Source organism: Sphaeramia orbicularis, chromosome 17, assembly GCF_902148855.1.
Source record: "Sphaeramia orbicularis chromosome 17, fSphaOr1.1, whole genome shotgun sequence".
Lineage (NCBI taxonomy): Eukaryota > Metazoa > Chordata > Actinopteri > Kurtiformes > Apogonidae > Sphaeramia > Sphaeramia orbicularis.
In genome coordinates, this window is record NC_043973.1 from 29,899,469 (window position 1) to 29,922,139 (window position 22,671).

The window sequence follows — 22,671 nt, forward strand, 5'->3', positions numbered from 1 at the left end:
TTACTGATCCCACCATGGGGAAATTTAACAGCAGCAATATGCAACACACCAGTGCAAAAGTGCAAAATGATACTATAAAAATGATACTATAAATTTTCTACATATTTCTAAATTTAAAAAATATATATAATTTAACCCATAAAGACCCAGTGCTACTTTTGTGTCAGTTCCCAAATGAATTTTTCTCTCTATCTAACCTTTCTTAAGTGATTTATGATCATTTATTATAATATTATCATCTGTATTTTGCATTTTCTCAATAAAAATCAGGTATTTTCCCATATTTAATTTACTGATCATGTAGATGTTCATAAATGCTCAGATTAAAGTTAACTGTCATAATATCAAGAACAGAGAAAAATAACAAAAACTTGACTTTTTCAACAAAATCTCTCATTAATTGAACATAAACCCAGTGTGTACATCCACTGTCATTGATCCAACCCCATGGGTTTTACTGGTGAATCAATGTTGTAGAAGATGGTGTTTCCACGGTAACTACGGAGCCTCTGAACGTCCAAATGGATCATATCTGATGACCATGAAAAGATGAATAACTGTATTTTATACCAATTATTTAAATGGATTGATAGGATTAATGCATTAGAATTTAATATAAATTTTATATCGGGAGATGATTTTGGTTGCCAGTGGTTGTTTGGGTCTTTATGGGTTAATGTAAGATATGACTGTATTTATCCCACTGTGGGGAAATTTCAAAATTTGAAGCACAAAAAAAAAAAAAAAAAACAGGAAATGCAAATGATGTAATAAATAAATCATATGCCGTAATAGAAGGAAACCAGATTTCCAGTTGTAATGATAATAACTTAATAACAGCTGCTCACCCCATCCTACAATGGTGTACCAGTAGAAATAACGTCTCTCGGGGAAGAAAGTCTCTACCAGCAGCGTGAAGAGGTACAGACCCTCAATAAACAGCCAGAAATAGTTGGACATCACACAGTAATGGAAGAAAACCATCACTGCTTTACAAGCCACCTGCACAAGGAAACACATTGAAGATTACAACACTGCAGCAAAGGATCTGTTACATCTGCAGAAATCATCTACAAAAGAGTTTTTGAATATTAGATTATCAGTGTCAGCTCTACTTCTGTTTTTTTTTTGGAGAACACTTAACCTGTTAATGTAAATAAAGTATTTTTAATCTGCTAAAACAGCAAATCTATGCTTGCTGCTCAGGCTCTTTGAAAAGGTCAAGACAGTAAATGTCAGGTTGACAAATGGCCTTATTTGTGTAAAACAAAGAGTAAAGAGACTGTAGTTACTAGGGTGAAAGGGTCATGTCTAGGACTGTACCCTTCAGTGTGTAGAGTAGCATACACTGGAAAAAATACAAATATTACCAAGTGTATTTTTCTCATTTCTAGTCAAAATATCTCATCACACATAATCACATAAAGAGTAACTTTTCAGTGAGGTATAGGAACTTATTTTTAGACAAAAGATCTTGAGAATCTTATTTCAAGAAATCTTACCAAGACAATTTTCACTTGTTTAATTGGCAGATTTTTTTTTTGCTTAATTCAAGGTTTGTTTTACTTAATTCAAGCAAAAAAATCTGCGAGTGGAACAAGTGAAAATGATCTCTTTCTTGAAATAAGATTTTCAAGATCTATTGTCTAAAAATAAGTTCTAATGTCTCACTGACAAGCTATCACACTTATTTTGACTAGAAATGAAAAAATATACTTTGTAAGATTTAGATTTTTTGCAGTGTAAATGTTGACCATATTGACGTGTTGGCATACCGACTACATTTGTTTATCTCAAATAATGACAAAATGATGTAGCTGGGTGATGAAACTACCAACACAAACATACGCATATTTATCCCATTTATATTGTTTAATAAGTACAGTTTGACTGCATTTTATGTCTAAAGCTAAAGAACAACAATAAAAATAAGAATAAGGCACCGTGAAACTAATATTCTGACGTCTGACATGGTTAAAGGGGTTATGTGTAGTATTAATATTCCAAATTCTCAACAACAGGGGTCAACTCATGTACCATAATAATAATAATAATAATAATAATAATAATAATAATAATAATAATAATAATAATAATAATAACAATAATAATAATAATAATAATAATAATAATAATAATAATAATAATAATAATAATAATAATGCACTTATAACAACCAAAACCACCAATGAGTCAACTGTACATCTTCATAGACTGTATGACTCACTGAATAAATGATGAAGCTCATTATCTACATTCATCTGTATTATACAGGGTGTTCCATAAGTCTCCATACATAGGAGACATAATACATTCCATGCATATATGGTTCTAACATGTATTTCTTTATATTTCTTCTTTATAGTTCTTCAGCAGACATGCATTGAAATGTGTTCCCGACAAAATGGCAGTCATATAGAGCATATTATATAAATAAAAATGGTTTATGTCAAGAAACGTTTATTTTTCCTATGTATGGAGACTTATGGGACACCCTGTAGTATCATCAAGTTTTCATCTTCAAACTTAAACTCAGTTAAAATGATGCAGTTGTCTTATAGTCTTAGCTCTGTGGTTACTCTGTGTTTAGACAAAAAGCAGCCACAGTAAAAACCACAACCCACCTCCATTTTCTGTGGTTTGTGTTGTCAGTAGCTGCAGTAAAGGTCAGTTTGGAATTGTCCAAACAAGGTCAGAACTGTCACGCCTAAGTCTGAACCATGACTCAACAAACAGTGAACTTAACATAATTTAATAACTTTATACCTTCATAAACCTCACAATCAAACTCACCCCTGGAAAAGAAATGCAGCGATTTCGGCCTCAAAGTTAATTGTTTTACTTAGAGCTGCGTCCAGTTGTGAAAACGCCTGCAATGCTTATAGCTTATTTTCTTTCAAACCTTCTTTACTGACCCTGTAAAGCCTGAACCATTAAATCATTGACAGAAAAGTCCAGTTCTTTGAAACTGGAGCTTTTATTGTTCCTTCTGAACAACCAAAAAATATTTTATTTCAAATATCAATTTCCATGCATGAGTTTCAATTTTTTATCATATTTGATACATCAGGTCTCAATGCTCAAATATTTTTATTTTTTAACAAACAAAAACGTAATATAACACAAACATGTCTAACAAATTGATAATTCATTCCCAGGGCAGCTGTGGCTACAAATATAGTTTACCACCACCAGAGTGTGAATGTGAGAGCGAATGAATAATGGGTTAATAATGTAAAGCACTTTGGGTGTCTAGAAAAGCGCTATATAAATCCAATCCATTATTATTTATTATTATTATTATTATAAAATTGGTAAAGTTCTTCCTCCTTCCTCATTAATAACAGTCTTGTAGTGTCACTGGAAAGGCCTCTAGTGACTGAATTCCTCCCCCTGGTGGATTATCCATGTATTGCATGTATCTAATTGTATACATTAGGTTTTTCAAGTAAAAAAATATCACTGATCATGTAGAGGGCTTCAAAACTCATGCATCAAATATGATACATACTGGTGTTATAGGGTTAATGGATCTCATGCTCAACTTTGCTTTGCTGTTAATTTTCAACACCATGACTCACTACTCCCTCTAGTGGTCATATACATTCACTGCAGCTGTCAATAAATTTACCTTATACGGGATCTTTGCTGTACAATATATTGACATCTTTGGCATGACATCAAAATCCTTGATTCTGAATACTGTAATGATTTTTGGGTAATTTTTTAATATTTTAAAGTAAACAGAATAACCCCTTCAATGCACTATGAAAATTCTCATATACCATTTCTGGTCATGACAGAGAAATGACCTTAAAAGTGTGGCCTAGGGTGAGTATTTAAACTAGGTCTAAAATTTCACTTTTGGAAGATGACCCACCCTCATGGACTATAATCTAATAACGTCATGTTAATTAAAGAGTCCACATTGGTTATGGGTCATCCAACTACGGCACTGATCGGATTTCCGGTACCACAACGCCACACTGAAGCAGAAAGGCCGTTTAAAAAAAAGGCCAAAATAACCATTGATATGTTAATGGGACTCTAGTAGAAGATTTCCACTGGCCTTGCTGAAGCCATTAGCGTACCTAATTAGGTTTATTTATCATGGCTCCTTAACAACAGTGAGCAATGTGTTGTTACCAGACAAAGGCTAAGAGCTTGTTCTGCATTTGTAATCAGGGAGTATTAGTCATCTAATAGCGTGTTTGCTTTTTGTAAAAATTTGCATGTGATTGAAGTTCCTTCAAAGGTGCATATCAAACAGGAGAGACTGAGGGAGAAGCAGGAGTCCATGTGCTCCGTCCGTGAACCTCGGTGTAGATCTCAAACACAACAGGACCTCATCAGGTTTTACAGACGCGTTTCGCTTTGTACAGAAAATTACCATCTCAGCTTCAGTGAAAGTCTTAATAAGGCTGTAGCTGTTCTTCTTTCCGTGGAAATGATTAACAAATGTTTTCCTGCGGTGCAGTAACGGTATGTGAGGAAGGTGTTTCTACTAACTGTGTGGACGAAGCAGTGGTCGCTGTCCTCCTGAGCGTACAGTACGCCGTCTTTGATGAAGACAGAAATGGCCCTCAGGATGAAGGACACAAACAGATTCATGTGGATGAAATTTCTGGTGCAGTGAAGTTTCCTGCAGATGAGAGAAAAAAATATACTGTATAAACATAAGTGACAATGACTCATACTTTGACATAAATATATCACTATTTTTAGGATAAAACATAATACATTTTACTTCTCATCATTTGGTAATTTCCAACTCAGTTGTCTAGTGTTTTATAGTCACTTATTTTAAGATACATAAGAAGCAAGAATATTTCAGACCAAGGTTATTATCGTTAACGAAAACTAACGAAATGACGAAAACTAGAATTGTAAAAACATTTTCGTTAACTGAAATAAATAAAAACTATAATTAAAAGAAAAAAATGATAACTAACTGAAACTGTATTGTGTGTTTACAAAACTAACTAAAACGGATAAAAATTATGGATAAAATTCCCTTCGTTTTCATCTTTGTCAACGTCGGATTGATACAAAAGCGATTTATTTCACTCTAGCAATTTTATCTAGCGGCACCATATAACACTTGACAGTCCGTCACTTGTGTTCACTTGTGGTTTCCAGTCGTCTTCTCGTCCCCACTCTACCTGGAAACATGGAGACTAAAGTTGGGAGAAAGCAGCAGAGTCCTGTCTGGGATTTATTTGAATACGACGGTGAAGAAGATAAAAGATACAATAAAACTAAAATTAATACTAAAACTAAGCATTTAGAAAAAAATGAACACTAATAAAAACTAGCAAACCTGCTCTAAAAACTAATTAAAACTAACTGAATCAAAACTAAATAGAACTAAACTATAATGAAAAATCCAAAACGATTAGAACCTTGTTTCAGACTGTGTTCGCTGTAAAACTGTACAGAATGATGTGTGTCTATTAAATGGGGAGATTCTTATTCTTTTTTAAAAAAAATTACTAACGATTCAGTCCGTTTCTGCCCAAGTGTTGGTTAAATGAGTGTAAATGGTGTATCTGTGGTTTACCCACTCCTTAGATTGCCACTTTTCTTATTATTATTGTTTCATCTTCAGTTTGAGGGCATGTGTCGGCTTAAAGCAACTTGATTCTTCTTATATATTTTATTTAACCTTTATTTAACTATAAAATCCCACTGGGATCGAGATCTCTTTTACAAGGGCGACCTAGCCAAGAGGTAAAGCAGCACACACCATACCATAATGAAAAATAGGACCAATGGCCCTGTAGCTTACCGGCCAAATTAAAAGCTTTTGGAAATGTATCCAAATGCCATTTATTATCACCCAGTTCTGTGTCTGTCGTTGTAGTCGTCTGTCGTCCGTTACAAAAATTTCAATCGTCTTCTTCTCCGAAACTGCAATTCCGATTGACTTCAAACTTGGTATACAGCTTCTTTATGATGATGTCAACAAAAGTTAGAGAAATTATTTGGATCCGGATCTGATTCTGGATTTGGTGCAACTTTGAAAAATGTCCCCATTATAAGAGATAGGAAGTGGATGGATGCAATAACTCAGTAAATATAAATGATATCCAGTGTAAATTTCTCCAGTCCAGCCCTGATAGGGGGATGACCAAAACATAATGTCCACATGCTGATCAGGATCTTCTTCTGGATCCGGGAACTTACGGAAAATTTAACATGGGCTCCTATGGGGAAAAATTTTCAATCGTCTTTTTCTCTGAAACTCCAGTTCTGATTGACTTCAAACTTGGTATACAGCTTCTGTATGATGATGTCAGCACAAGGTATTGAAATTATTTCGATCTGGATCTGATTCTGGATTTGGTGTGACTTTGAAAAATTTTCCCATTATAAGAGATAGGAAATGAATTGATCCAATAAATCAGTATCAATGATATCAAGTTGGAATTAGAATTTTTTACAGATCTGATTGGAATATGACCAAAACATGGGCTATTTCTGTAATATAATAAATACACAGAACTGGGTGATAATAAATGGCATCTGGATACATTTCCCAAAGCTTTTAATTTGGCCGGTAAGCTACAGGGCCATTGGTCCTATTTTTCTTGATGCCATTATGGTTGAATAGTTGTTATTGTGTTTTATTGTTCATTGTGTATCACGTATGTGTTTTATGTTTTTTGGACTTTGTATGGCTGCTACTTTGGCCAGGTCTCCCTTGTAAAAGAGATTGCATGCATCATTTGTTTCAATAAATTTGTAAAAGGAATGTGGATTTTATTACCAATTTTTAATGCCTAGTTAGTTTATATTGTTTTTCTTTTGGGAAAATGCAACACTCTTTGACTTTGAACTCAGACAACAGTGTGTTTATCATGCCTTACAACACGTCTCAAGGTTTTTCTTAGTAAATAAAGTGAAACAAATACACTTCTAATATCATGCCTCAGTTTTTGGGAGCTATCTTTAGGAGGATAAATGGTAATTCTCACCTGAATCTACACAGGATGACCATGGCTGTGGTCAGCGACACCAGTGACGTGCTGTAGCCGACGGTGTACAGGGCCTTGACCGCCTTGAATATGACCTAGAGTTGAAGACAGGAGGCTTAGTGGTGTGTGTCTGTGACAATGTGATTTAAACTTTAGATTAGGTAAACAAGGTTGTACAGGTTCGGTGGTGTTGTCGTAGAAGAAGCAGACTTCGAGGTAGTGAGGAAAAGGCTCCGACCAGCCGTCCTCGGTACAGTTTCGGCTGACCTTCCCCGGCTCTACAAGGTATTAAAAAAAAAAAAAAAAAAAATCAGAACCGAGTTGAACTGCTTTTCAGAGATTTCATCATTTAAATGAGACACGGCTAATCTCCTCGCTCCACTCACCCTCTTCAGGGCCCATGAGCTCAGGGCAGTTGACCACCACCACCTCGCCGATACTGGCCGCCTGCCAGCAGGTCAGGTTGTCCCACAACCAGGGACACGCTAAAGGACAGAGGACAAGTGATCAGTGTAAATCTACAGCATTTTGTACTTCTATCCCTGAGGTAAATAACAGACGCTAATTAAACTGAAATGAACTTAATTAAATGAATATGACATAAGTGAACTGGTATGAGTCATTTATGACACTCAGATAAAAACTATTAATAAGAAAGAGGAAGTCACCATCAGATTTTATTAGCTGGAAGTACTAAAAACTATTAACTGATCATTTTAACACTTAGATGAGTATAAGTCAGCCTGTATTAACACTAAATAGTTTTGTTACTGGTATATTATTTACTCCTTTTTCCTTTAATTCTTGCCTGAAAATAGTCCATTAAAAAACATCTGCAGTTCAGTTTTATAAGCAGCTCATTCACAGTTGTTTTTTTTGTTTTTTTTTAATATATATAATGACAAAGAAGAATGTTTATTTGTTTTTATTATCCCGACCCCTGAAGGGGAGGCAAGGGGTATTGTTTTTGGTTCGGTTTGTTTGTTTGTTAACACTCTAACAGCAAAACTATTAGTTGAATTAATACCAAATTGGTTTTATAAGTTGTCAGTGACCCATAATAGATATCATTATATTTTGGGAACAGTAGGTCAATGTTAAAATTTTTATGAATTTTTAAAATATTTCTTTTTCTCCCCCATTTACTTATAATGGAGGAAATTTCACATGTCTGTAGCAGCAAAACTATTGGTTGAATTCATACCAAATTTTGTTTATAGATTGCCAGTGACCCAGAATAGATGTGGTTACATTTTGGCAAAAGTAGGTCAAAGTTCATATCTTTCATGATTTTTTTTTTTTTTTTAAATTTTCTCCCATTTACTTATAATGGGCAAAATTTCAAATGTCTACAAAAACAGCAATTTTGTTTCAATTTGCATCAAACTTGACAAATATATAGAGGCAACTGACATGATGACATCAGCACATGCATAAACGTGATGATATCAGCTGGATCGATGCCAAAATAAGCTACAATACGTGCGAAGGGTGGTGTTTGTTGTGCTTGGCACCACTGGGTTATTTATTTTTTGACAAATGCAGAGGAATAAAGATAAATAAAGATATTTTACACATAACATATACCAAAACTGACCCTCTTCTTTTGATCCATCACTAGCTGAACACATATTAGGTGGTCAGGTCAGGAGCAAATGAGGGGGTTTAGTGCCTTGCTAAAGCGTACATCTGCCTACAGTTTCTCCAGCTGCCCTTTAAGTGTGTGTCCTGACCAGGAATGGAACCCTGGAAGCAGCTGTAAGAGCTCCAAATCCTAACCCCCTAGACCCCCATTGTGACGCTTTTACTGTTTAACACAGGTAGTTTAATGTAAACAGTATGTGATTTCTGATACAAAAACATAGAAATAGGTGATGTTATGAAGTAGAATGGGTCCATGGGAGTTGTTGTTTGAATGGAAATCAGTCTGAATCAGTCCATAGTGACATCATTTCATGTTTTGGTATTGAATTCTAATGAAACAGTTGGAGTACAGTTGGTGTCGGCTGCTGCCTTATCGGTACAGACAGCTGAGCCCTTTAAAAAAAAAAAAAAAAATAATAATAATAATAATAATTTTAATGAAACATTTGCAAAATAATTTGACCCATAAAGACCTAGTGCTAGTTTTGTATTAATTCCCAAATGTTTTTTTCTCTCTATTTTAACCTTTTTTAAGCGATTTATCACCATTTATACTGATATTATCCTCTGTATTTTGCTTTTTTTTTTTTCCCAGTGAAAATCAGGTATTTTCCTATATTTAATTCACTGATGTAGACGATCATAAAAAGCTCCAATTAAAGTTGAGGGTTATTATAACAAAAACAGAGAAAACTGAAGGAAAAGTGACTTTTTAGAAAAATATATCATTAACTAAACATAAAACAAGCATCTACATCAAAAGTCATTTGCCAGACTCCATGGGTTTTACTGGTGAATCAATGTTGTAGAAGATGGCAGTGTTTCCATGGTAACTACGGAGCCACTGAACATCCAAATGGGTCATATCTGATGACCATGAAAAGATGACAAACTGCATTTTACAACAGTTATTTACATGTATTGATAAGATTAATGGATCAACACATATTAAACATTTTAGATCAGTAGATGCTTTTGGTCGTCAGTGGCTGTTTGGGTCTTTATGGGTTAACTTTAGCAAAACATATAATGACAATACTCGGAAAAACAAAACAGACTATTGCAATTATTAAAAATTTGTCTGAATCTGAAAAATGTTGTCAAGGCCTGGTCGCTTTAAGATACACTTTATAGAAAAAAGCATTAAAATGCATTGGATTCAGTTGTTTAATTTCCAACATTGGCTAGTAATATAATTTTATATTGCAATAACATTCATAGGCTTACATTTGTTTACACTGTCAGCTAAAAAACATTTTAAAAAAAATGCTTCACAGTTTGGCTTAATTTTCCTCAATGTTGACATATTTTCATTATTTTAACAAATATAAATGTTCAGCCTCTAGGTTTCTGAAACATTTGTCATATTCTTACCATTAATAATCATTTTAAAATGCCAGTAATCGCCTGGTTCCTTTTGCTCTCACCCAGAAAGAAAAATCAGCTTGTAAACTTATAAGAAATATTGATTTGACATTTATCATGATAAATATTGACGATAATATTTCACATCAGCTGGAATGTGAAGTCGTATAATCTGTAGATGTGATGTGTCCCAATATCTTTTGTCCATAAAATGCATTTTAATAAAGAAATATTACGTATTGTATTTGACCCCTGACAAAAGAAACATAATATTATTGTTCCTACTGAGATAGAGATTAAAAGATGGGAAAATAATTAAATGGCCATAGTGAGAAGCCACAGGGAATCAGCAGTGGATGGATGTTAATACTCTGCTTTAATTTAGTTGACCAGAGAGGCAAATGCATCTTTATTTCATTTTATTACATAAGTGCTATAATGTTTGGCAAATCACTGCGGTGCATCTGAATAATAACGCAGTTCAACCTGACAGCTGGCTCTAAATGTGTCACATCTAAGTGAAGGAGGTGAATACTTTGCTTTTTATTTTGTTTTCCTGTCTTCATATTCATCTTCCTCAGCAACAAAAAAACCAAAATATCCACCGACTTAAACTGCTATACAAAAATATGGTCTGGTCCCAGTATAAAGATGGAGGGTCTGAAAACTGATCTTCCATAAATACTCTGTCTTAAATGTTATTGTGTGCTTGTTGTTCCTTATCTAGTTGGTCTGTGTTGTCCATTACCATCTGCTATTGTTCTTACTATCGCTGGTATGTGCTGCCCTTTACCATTTGTGCTATTGTAGTTTTTTTGGGTTTTTTTCTTACCATTGTTGGTCTGTAATTATTACTGTTCTTTACCACTTGTGGTATTGCAGTTTTTTTGTTTTTACCATGGCTGGTATGTAATTATTATCATGTAAGTTGATGGTTAACTGTTACCTGTGGTCAGAGTTGGGTAGCAACGCGTTACATTTACTCCGTTACATTTACTTAAGTAACTTTTTACATATACTGAACAAAAATATAAATGCACAACTTTTCTTTTTGCTCCCATTTTTCATGAGCTGAACTAAAAGATCTAAAACTTTTTCTGTGTACACACAAGGTTTATTTCTCTCAAATATTGTTCACAAATCTGTCTAAATTTGTGTTAGTGAACACTTCTCCTTTGCTGAGATAATCCATCCACCTCACAGGTGTGGCATATCAAGATGCTGATTAGACAGCAGGATTTTTGCACAGGTGTGCCTTAGGCTGGCCACAATAAAAGGCCACTCTAAAATGTGCAGTTTTATCACACAGCACAATACCACAGATGTCACAAGTTTTGAGGGAATATGCAATTGGCATGCTGACTTCAGGAATCTCCACCAGAGCTTTTGCCTGTGAATTGAATTTTCATTTCTCTGCCATAAGCCATCTCCAAAGGTGTTTCAGAGAATTCATGAAGAAGACTGTGCGAGGAAAATGGTGGTCACATCAAATACTGACTGGTTTTCTGACCCCCCTGGACCACCCAATACAGTAAAAGTGCACATTTTAGAGTGGCCTTTTATTGTGGCCAGCCTAAGTCACACCTGTGCAATAATCCTGCTGTCTAATCAGCATCTTGATATGCCACACCTGTGAGGTGGATGGATTATCTCAGCAAAGGACAAAGGAGAAGTGCTCACTAACACAGATTTAGACAAATTTATGAACAATATTTGAGAGAAATAGGCCTTTTGTGTACATAGAAAAAGTTTTAGATCTTTGCGTTCAGCTCATGAAAAATGGGAGCAAAAACAAAAGTCGTGCATTTATATTTTTGTTCAGTGTAAATTGTACTTTTAAGAGTATTTTTAATATGACATACTTTTTACTTTTACTCGAGTATATTTATGAAGAAGAAACGCTACTTCTACTCCATTACAATGGTGCACATTCTACTTGTTACTTTTTTTTTTGGTCATTTGTTAATGCATTTGTTTTAGTTGTTTCCATTTGTTTTGTTTTGTTAGAAAGATTTCCACCAAAAACTCACATGACTCACATGAGTTAAAGAAATTCGACAGAAGGGGAAAATATGTTAAGATAAAGATATCTAGGCTAACTCGTAAAAGTAAATAGAAAAACATGCACAGTATCTGCCTCCGTAAGAACAGACTAGAAATATTAAAGTGATGGAACCAACAATGATTATTGTGAGGTATATTTGTAACTAGCTGTAATGTTCATATATATATATATATATATATATATATATATATATATATATATATATATATATATATATATATATATATTCTAAATATTTGATTTTAACATTTCATTTATTAATTGTTGAATTTAAAAGAACAATAAATATGATGTTACTCAGGAAGTACTCAGTACTTGAGTATTTTTTTCATTAATACTTTTTTACTTTTACGTGAGTAATTATTTGGATGACTACTTTTTACTTGTACTTGAGTAATATGTTTCTAAAATAACAGTACTTCTACTTGAGTCAAATTTTTGGCTACTCTACCCACCTCTGCCTGTGGTAACACCACCAGGAATGTACTTTGTTTCTATTTTTTTTTTACACACATTTTGGTTATGCAATGTAAATACTGTCAAATGAGTTTGTTCTTATTTGGTATAGGCCTATTTTGTTCTATTTTGTTCATTGTTCTGGCTTGAAGTCAAAGGACAGGAGTGAATATTTAACCCTTTCATGCACGAATTATGAGAACCTTAGTCAAGATTTTTTTCCTGAGTGGTTTTATTCCTCTTAAGGCATGGAAAAACAATGCAATTCATTTTTTTTAATGAACCTATTTTTCATGTAATAAATACATTTTAATGTATTATTATTATTATTATTATTATTATTATTATTATTATTATTATTATTATTATTATTATTAATTTATTTATTTTCTTTTCGCCTGCTCTTTTTTTTCTATTGTCTTTTTTATATATTGTTCTTTTATACTGCACTTATTAATGCTGATTAAACATGGTTGTTAATATTTTTTTTATAATTCTCATTCTGTCTTCTCATAATTTTTTTTCAGTGGTTGTTTGTTATGTGTTCATGTCTGGGTAGGGTTATGCGTTGTGTCATGGGTGGATGTTGTTTAGAAAATCAAAGATCTCCTTTCTGTATAGTGAATCTCTGATTCATGTTTTGTTATCAATAAAAAGACCTTCGAAAGAAAGAAGAACCTATTTTTCATGGAGTTACAAAAATTTCCACTCATCTGGACGCCATGTGTTTAATTTTTGAAGCAAAGGAATATGTATTTAAAACGCAATATCAGAAAGTGATATACTGTGTGAAAACTATGAAATAAAAACATTTTTGATGCTGCTAATCTGATGTTTTCTCACATTTTTATCATACTCTAATACTAGTTATTACTCATTTCATGAAGAAAATATAAAAAAAAAAAAAAAAATTGTTTAGGAGAAGAACAGCAAAGTTACAGTAATGGTTTGAATGTCAGTGTATTATTATAGGATGGTGCATAAATGTCCACTGTGTTGGCTGATATGGAACTAAAACAACAAAAGCCATGAATATACAAGAGAACAGCAGGAGAAGAACTGTCCACTGGAGTGACCACTGTGCATGAAAGGGTTAAAATGTTATGTTACGTTATTTGATGATGAGAATGGGGGTGGGATTAAATAAGTTTTTCTTCTTCCCACTCCTATTCGAGTATAGATGATTTTTATTTATTTTTTCTGGAATTTTGAATTTGCATGTATTCTGTAAATGCTCGAAATAAACAAATGAAATTAAATGAATGAAAAATGACATGGCTCTCGCTCAAATCCTGAATGTCCAGCTGTGATTTCTCTATTGTTATTTCTTCTTTTGTCTCCGCCCCCTCCCCTCCACCTCTCCAGATTCACGCTAGACTGATTTTATCATGATAAAGAAGCAGACGCTGTTCACTTGCATGCATTTGTGCACAGGTTCATATATGCGTTGATATTTCTTGGACATGTGTGTGCATGTTTTTAGACCATTCTCTCTTCGGCCTGGCCCGCTAATCTGTTTTGGTTCTGTCTGGTGAGCCGGACACGAAGCCAATTACCTTTTAAAGGGCAAATCAGAACCAAATGAGCCGCACTGAGCTACAGAGGTAACCGGCTTAATAAAGCACTCTGTCTGCATCACTGGCTATCTCACACCAGATCCCACAGTATAGTCAATCTCCAGTGGGCCGCGAAGATACAGCATCCACACACAGCGCATATACAGACACACATCCAGCAACAACAGCAAATAAACACAACTGCTGGAGGATGGGCATGGATTTTTCTCATTAAATCTGGACCGGGAGACTGGATTTCTTTTTTTTTTTCTTTTTTTTTATTAAATATGAGTCATGGGGTGGAACTGTCGTAGAATACTGATCAGAAGTTCAGAGCTGATTTCTTATGTATTACCACACCCTGACAGACTCCCACTCATCATTTTTATTAAAACAAACCGTAAAGAAAACAACGGATAACCGTGCTCTTTTAACCCTTTCATGCATGAATTATGTGAACCTTAATCAAGATTTTTTCCTGAGTGTTTTTATTCCTCTTCAGGCATGAAAAAAATACCGACTGACTTTTTTTTATGAACCTATTTTTCATGGAATTGCAAAAATATCCACTCAGTTGGACACCATGAGTTAAATTTTTAAAGCAAAGAAACATGTATTTACTAATATATTGTGTGAAAACTATGAAATAAATTTTTTTAATGCTGCTAATTTGATGTTTTGTCACATTTTAACTTTCATGCATGAATTATGAGAACCTTAATGGGTCAAAACACAGTAATGTTCAGTCAGAGAGCGAACTTTAATTGATTGCCATTCCAACATTTATTTCAATATAAAGTAGCTCCTTGTTTTGGATAATCCCTTATGGTTCAACTAAAGCAAAAATGAATTTAAAAATAGAAATGTGGGTCAAATTGTCTCTAAAATGTCCCATCAGAGAGATTTTGAATACTGTTTTTTGACCCTAATCAAGATATTTTTCCTAAGTGTTTTTATTCCTCTTTAGGCCTGAAAAAAAACAATGCGATTGAAAATTTTTTACGAACCTATTTTTCATGGAGTTGCAAAAATATTCACTCAGCTGGACACCATGCATTTAATTTTTGAAGCAAAGAAACATGTATTTACTGATACACTGTGCGAAAACTATGAAATATTTTTCTAATGCTGCTAATCTGGTGTTTTGTCACATTTTAACATACTCTAATATTAGTTATTACTCACTTTATGGAGATAATATGCAACAAAAAAAAACCTTTTTGTTAAAAAAAAAAAAGTTAATTACAATCTAATAACAATAACAAGGAACTGACTTACACTCAAACAAGTTACAGCAGATCAGGTTTATCAAGAACAGCAAGTTACAGCAATGGTACGCCTGCTTTTTTGTCTGATATGGAACTAAAACGATAAAATCCATGAATATATAAGATAACAGCTTTGAATAGCTGTCCACTGTAGCAACCACTATGCATGAAAGGGTTAATGATAAGGATTTGACGTAATCCTGTGGTTTTTCTGCACAAATATAAAAAAAATTAAGACACTCTGATGATCTACCAGTATAATTCCTTTTAATTACATTGATTCATATGTGGCGTGACTGATTTAGCCCTGAAATTATCAACACTGTGCTGGTCATTTTAATACTACTTTTTCATAACACGGGTTAAATTTAGCTGGATAGTGATTACAACAGCAGACAGCAAATCATGTAGCAATTTCACACGGCCTGCAGATAAACCTGAGGCCACAGCACTCCAATTAAAATATAATAACAAATACATCATGAAATATGCCTTAAAAAATTGGTCCTGATGACTCGGGAAAGAGAAAATGTGTGTGATTAATCTAAAGCAGAACTAACTGTGATTCTTGAACATTATTTATTTTCTCCTATTTCCCTGAACTTTTTTTTTTTTTTGTCCTTCCTCTTCTCCGGAAGTCAGGTTTGTGCAAATCAGGCACTTTTATTTCCTCGCCAGTGATTTTTCTGTCAGCAGACACACAGGAAGGTTTCTTTTAAAGGGACGGGAGGAGATAAGCATTCATTAAAGGTTGAAGCAGGCGAACGCGTGACTATAAGCCAGTGGTTTTCAACCTTGGGGTTCGGACCCTACACGGGGTCGCCTGGAATTCAAATGGGGTCGCCTGAAATTTCTAGTAATTGATAAAAATAAAAGTAAAAACCTTACTAATAAAAAAAATAGATGGTGAGTTGATATAGACAATTACAATACATAAAAAAACATGACAAACTGTGAAGCTGAAACTGAAACACTGTGGTTCTGTTTATCTGTCAAATGTTCATTGTGGTCAGTTTCAGATGCTGCAGCTCTTTCATAATTCATAGTTTGAGTTCTTGTTTGTTCAGTGTTAATTGTCAGCCTTGTAAATCCAAGCTGGACTGACTGTACATATCCTGACCAAGGAAAATAAAATTCTACCTTTGTGCAGTAATCTACACCTGGATTTACTGCCTCCATCCATAATAATATACATTACATAGACTAAATTACAGGTGTCAAACATACGGCCCGGGGACCAAATCCGGCCCACCAAAGGGTCCAATCCGGCCTGCGGGATGAATTTGTGAAATGCAAAAATTACCCTGAAGATATTAACAATAAATGGTGTCAAAATCATTTTAATTCAGGTTCCACATACAGACACATACAGTCCAATTAGATTTCAAGTGGGTCAGAACCAGTAAAATATGATCATAATAACCTATAAGTGGGATGTAACGATTACTGGTGTAACGACAAACCGCGGTAAAATTCCTGAAGGCTAGTATTAGGTTAGTATTTAAATTCTAATTATCATGATAACTGTGTTTGATTACCACACTTTGAGCACAAACTTGATATGGAAAAAGGTCCAACAATGGCTATAAGGTGCTATCTTTAATGCACATTTGTATGTTTGGCATTCACTGTTTTAGACTCATGTTCGTTCAGGTTCCACATTTAGACCAGTATGAGCTAAAGTGGATCAGAATCAGTCAAATAAGAACAGAATAAACTAGATATAATGACAAATACAAACGTTTCTCACACCATTACACTAAAAATAGACTAAAGTATACAAAAATATGCAAAAATACACTAAAAATATACTAAACTACACTAAAAATATGCAAAAATACACTGAAATATACAAAAAATATGCAAAAATACACTAAAAACATACTAAAATATACAAAAAATATGCAAAAATACACTAAAGTATACAAAAATATGCAAAAATACACTAAAAATACTAAAGTATACAAAAAAAGCAAAAATACACAAAAGTATACAAAAAATATGTAAAAATACAGTAAAAACATACTAAAGTATAGTAAAAATGAGCAAAAATACACTAAAAACATACTAAAGTATACAAAAAATATGCAAAAATACACTAAAGTATACAAAAAAATATGCAAAAATACACTAAAAACATACTAAAGTATACTAAAAATTAGTAAAAATACGCTTAAGTATACAAAAAATATGCAAAAATACACTAAAAACATACTGAAGTATACAAAAAATATGCAAAAATACACTAAAGTATAGTAAAAATGAGCAAAAATACACTAAAAACATACTAAAGTATACAAAAAATATGCAAAAATACACTAAAGTATACAAAAAAATATGCAAAAATACACTAAAAACATACTAAAGTATACTAAAAATTAGTAAAAATACGCTTAAGTATACAAAAAATATGCAAAAATACACTAAAAACATACTGAAGTATACAAAAAATATGCAAAAATACACTAAAGTATACAAAAAATATGCAAAAATACACTAAAAACATACTAAAGTCGACAAAATATGTGCAAAAATACACATAAATACATATCTTTAATGCACATTTGTATGTTTGATGTTTACATGTTAATATTTGAATGTTTCTGCAACAGAAAGTACATTGTACCTATTATTTTATTTGTTTGTTTTGTTGTTGTTGTGTATTAGTACTTTTTGAACATTTTGACCACATTTCAATAATACCACGATAATAATGATAACCGTGATAATGGTGGTCACAATAACCGTGATATGAAATTTCATATCGTTACATCCCTACCTATAAGTAATGACAACCCCAAATTTTCTTTGTTTTTTTTTTTGGTGTATAAAAGTAAAATTACATGAAAATGTTTATATTTCCAAACTATTCTTTCACAAAAATGTGAATAACCTGAACAAAAATGAACAACTGGAAATGTCTTAAGAAAAGTCAATGCAATTTTACCAACATTCTGCCTGTTATTAAATGTTTTGTGTGATTGTAAAGCACATGTGTAAATGATAAACTGATAAAAAAAAAAGCAGAATATTGTTAAAATGTTAAAATTGCACTTGTTTTTCTTATGTCAATTCAAGTTGTTCATGTTATTAAGATTTTTAAGGAAACTTTGCAGATGTAAACCTGATCGTAATATAATTTTATTTTTTTCACTGTTATTATTTTACTGGTTCGACCCACTTCAGATCTAATTTAGCTGAATGTGGCACCTGAACTAAAATGAGTTTGACACACCCCTGGTTTAAACGTTATCTAAAATTAACATCTATTTGCAACACAGTATAGCAAACTATTACATGATCAAAAACAATTAATTTTAGCAAAAAAAATCTATGTTTTGAATGTCTGGGGTCGCCAGAAATTTATGATGTTAAAATGGAGTCACGAGCTAAAAAAAGATTGGAAACCACAGCTATAAGCACTAAAAAGAATAAACTTCCGAATGTGCATATGCATATATAACCTACATACCTAATTCACTTTATAAAACGGTTTTAACATAAGGTTCTAAAATATGATCAGCCCACATCCAGGATCTGGAAACACAAAGACTGCAAGGCCGACCTTTAAAATCCACAGATGAAAAACGAGCCGAACTTACATCTCCTCTTCTCTCTAAACTTGTTATCTTACTCTCTAAATCTTTTATGCTTTTTTTTTTCCTTTTTTTTCCTAGGAGTTAGTATCTGTCAGCAGGCTGTGACTCACAGTGCAGTCTGGGAACTGCAGTGTGTTTGGTAAGTTTCAAACAGCAGGAGGTCCTAATGAAAATCACAGACCATACACAATACAATGATCGTTTCCAGGAATCATATAACAAGCTTCCTGCTCTTTTTTTCTGTTTTTTTTTTTTTTTGAGTAGGATGTGGAAAGAATGTGAAACCAACTGTGACACTGCAGGCACATATTAGTCTTCGGAGACAATATACAGTAGCTTCTTTTCATTAAATTTAGCATCTTTTACAAACTCTTCTAAGATGTGACAGATACAGGATTTGTTTCCATCCATGAAAGGTCAAAAATCTTATGTTTTCTGAGATTCCTAATGAAAAGTATAGACCAGGGGTGTCAAACTCATGTTAGTTCAGGGGCCACATACAACCCAATATGACCTGCAGTGGGCCGGATGATTAAAATAATAACACAATAATACAAAAATAATATCAATTCCAAAATTTGTATGTCTAATTTCTATGTTTTAAAGTGAAAAATTAAAATTATATTATCAAAATTTTTACATCCTTTAAAAAAATGTGGAAAAACATGAACAACTAGAAGCACTCGGAGAGCGCAGACCTCCGCCAAGGCTGGTCAGTGGCCCCCCCGTGGGCCCCCCCACGCCAAGGAGGTTATGTTTTTGCCAGGGTTTGTTTGTTTGTCTGTCTGTCTGTCTGTCTGTCTGTCCGTTAGTGTGCAACATAACTCAAAAAGTTATGGACAGATTTTGATGAAATTTTCAGGGTTTGTTGGAAATGGGCCCCCCCGGGGGCCCCCCCACCCCGATCACCACCAAAATTGTTAGGGGGTCTGAGCCTATTTTGCCTGTTTTTGAGTTCTTTTGATTTTGTCTTTATATACTATATACAGACGTGTTTACTATACCCATGTTTGGTATCTTCTTTTTCAGCACAACTTCATCTATATCATCTGCCTATTATTTTTTCACTTTAACCTACTATATCAACACAAAAGGCCAAAAAACACACAAAAAATAAAAAAAATCCGATTTGAAAAATGTATATAATTTATTGTATAAATAACACAAAGATGCTTAATGAACCTTTTCAAAGACTTTAAAAGTGAATATTGGTTCCAACTATTAGGTATAGAAAATAAAAATTGTAATAAATTAAAAATACACCCAAATATTTGACCTAAAAGCTTTCTTTACATAGGCGTTTTCTCTGGTTTTCTCAATCAGTTACTATAAATTTCACGTGGGGTCCCGACCCCAAGGTTGAAAAACACTGGTTTAAGGGCAGCAGAGCCATAAAAACTGTAGAGTTGCCCACAGAATGATACAAGGACACACCCCAGCAGGCGTGACTGTCTATACTTGGACACATTCTCACATACCTAATTCAAGGTCATCACTGGGGTTGTGCTGTGCTATCCTCTCCATGCATTTCTCATGTTCGCGTTTGATTATACAGTGTTCGGACTCTGAGGCCACCTGGAAAAAAACACACATTAGAATAAACAGTCAGTGACACATTCGATGACAGATGAGTCTACAGACACACGTTTTCATGTTTGCTGTATTACTGGAGTTGTCTTTTTGATAACACGAAGCACCAAATATACAATACATCCGATACCTTCTGTCCTTTTATTACTGCGATTCTAGATGTAAATATCTGACTCCATTATTCTTTTTACGAGATGCTAAGTCTGTCTATTTGCTGGCAGGCTCTATACAGTTTGTCTCTCTGCGTTTTGCTGAAACAGCTGCCTCCTGCTGCTTGAAATGACACTCTAGTAACTGAACTGAAGTACATTCAGGGCTATAAAACCAAAACAAGGAGCTGAAAGAAGTTAAAATGTTCAGAAGAGCCCATTAAGCAGAGGGGTGAGACTCACAGAGTAATTCATGATATGATACTTGATACACTGTGACATATTGATGGTACCACAATACAGTACTTCATTATATATTATAGCCTCCGTAGAGGATACGATTTTCACAGTTTTATTTAAAAAATGTCCACCGTAAAGGGCAATCCATAAAAAATTAATTGTATCTGACAACATTGCTGCGTCATGCTGGTAACACCCAAGATAATTACGTAATGATAAAAAATGCTGAAACTTGTTAACTTGAAACTATGATATATGTATACCTGAAAAGGTCTCCAAAAAGACCAAAAACAAAACACACATACAAAATATTAATTATCTATTTTCAGTGGATTGTGGTGTCACTGTGGTTAAACTAAATATTCAACATAAAGTCTTAGATTAGTAGCTGTTTACCACCCACACCCACATGTACTGAGTCAAACTGGTAGATGCAATGTGCAGCTGGGGTTATGTAATGGAGTATTTACACTTAGTATGTGTAAGATGGCAGAGGCAATTTGTATTATGAATGAATGTATTATGTATTATGGATAACATATACATAACATATACATTTATTATTTATATACTATTATTTATAGTATTATAGTTATAGTATTATAACTATAGTTATAGTATATAAAGTTATAATATTATAGTATTATATTTATATATTATTCAGCTAAAATTAGCTTAGAGGTCTTATTTATGTCTTTGTGCATCAGAAATCAATCTCAGTGAATCCCCAAAGGAACTTTGTGTTGGTAAATGCAAGTTCTGCAAATGTACAGGATTTCAGTTCTGTTCAACATGCTGATGCTCATATGAACTATGTTTTCAGCTCAAAAATGTCCAATTTCAGCACAATTAATGCTATATTTTCATGTCACAAATGGCCAAATTATATTTGAACTGAATTTACCTGAAAAACAAATATTCTATTCTTTGACATTCCCCAATTTTTCTCACAAGATTCTATCCTACATATCACATGTTTTATTTTTACAGGTTCAATCTGGAGTATGGTGCTGATCCATCCTGCTTATGTTACGCCAATACATACATGAGGAATGTCACATGTCACTTTTTAAATCAACAGTTTTCTAATAATAAGCATTTTTATAAAGAAATAACAATTCTATATTGTTATTTACTCTTTGGTATGATGATAAACTATACAATAAATAATTCTGATCCTAGTTTTTGCACAGGGATCATTAGTGTAAACGGTGACATGGCTGCAGAGCATCAGTATGATGGGATCCACAACAACCATGTCACATCCGTCCACTGCCACATTTTGTGTTTTTGTGTCAGCTGTTATTGTTTTAGATCCACAATACTAACATTTATGAATAAGAGGAGGATTAGCAATAGTAAGTCTATAAGTTTATTCCTAATAAAGTACTGGTACTGACCAGAGCATCATGGGTAATGTCACGTCCGTCCACCAGCAAAAGTTTTCACATACACGTGCTATTCCAAATCCAATATTTCTGAAAATAGAGCTTCCACTGTCAAATAATATCAGTAGTCTGTGCACAAATGGATTAGCATTATTTCAACACAGTTCTATGCATTTATGACAACTTTTTTTTTTTTTTTACAAAAATGGACACTTATTTGACCCCCTAAGTAAATTTTAGCCGTATTATTTATGTAACTGTGTTATGATTATGAATTATGTATGAAATTTTGTCACGAAGTGCATTGAGGGAAGTGGAAGCAGTTTCCCACAGATTCGGCAAGAAAATGTAGCCAGATCGTTCCAACGTAAATC

The 22,671-nt window shown here is 33.5% G+C and overlaps 1 protein-coding gene across 2 annotated transcripts in view; it reads right to left on the bottom strand.

The window, feature by feature from the left end:
* adcyap1r1a (adenylate cyclase activating polypeptide 1a (pituitary) receptor type I) overlaps positions 1 to 22,671 on the bottom strand; it is a 56,409-nt gene that overhangs the window by 18,416 nt on the left and 15,322 nt on the right. For both annotated transcript variants that reach the window (XM_030161230.1, XM_030161229.1), the window contains exons 3-8: positions 20,409 to 20,505; positions 7,364 to 7,462; positions 7,155 to 7,255; positions 6,978 to 7,072; positions 4,510 to 4,642; positions 849 to 1,002 (exon numbers count right to left, since the gene is read on the bottom strand). In XM_030161230.1, coding sequence (XP_030017090.1) covers positions 849 to 1,002; positions 4,510 to 4,642; positions 6,978 to 7,072; positions 7,155 to 7,255; positions 7,364 to 7,462; positions 20,409 to 20,505 — 679 coding nt within the window. The remainder of the gene's footprint in view (positions 1 to 848; positions 1,003 to 4,509; positions 4,643 to 6,977; positions 7,073 to 7,154; positions 7,256 to 7,363; positions 7,463 to 20,408; positions 20,506 to 22,671) is intronic.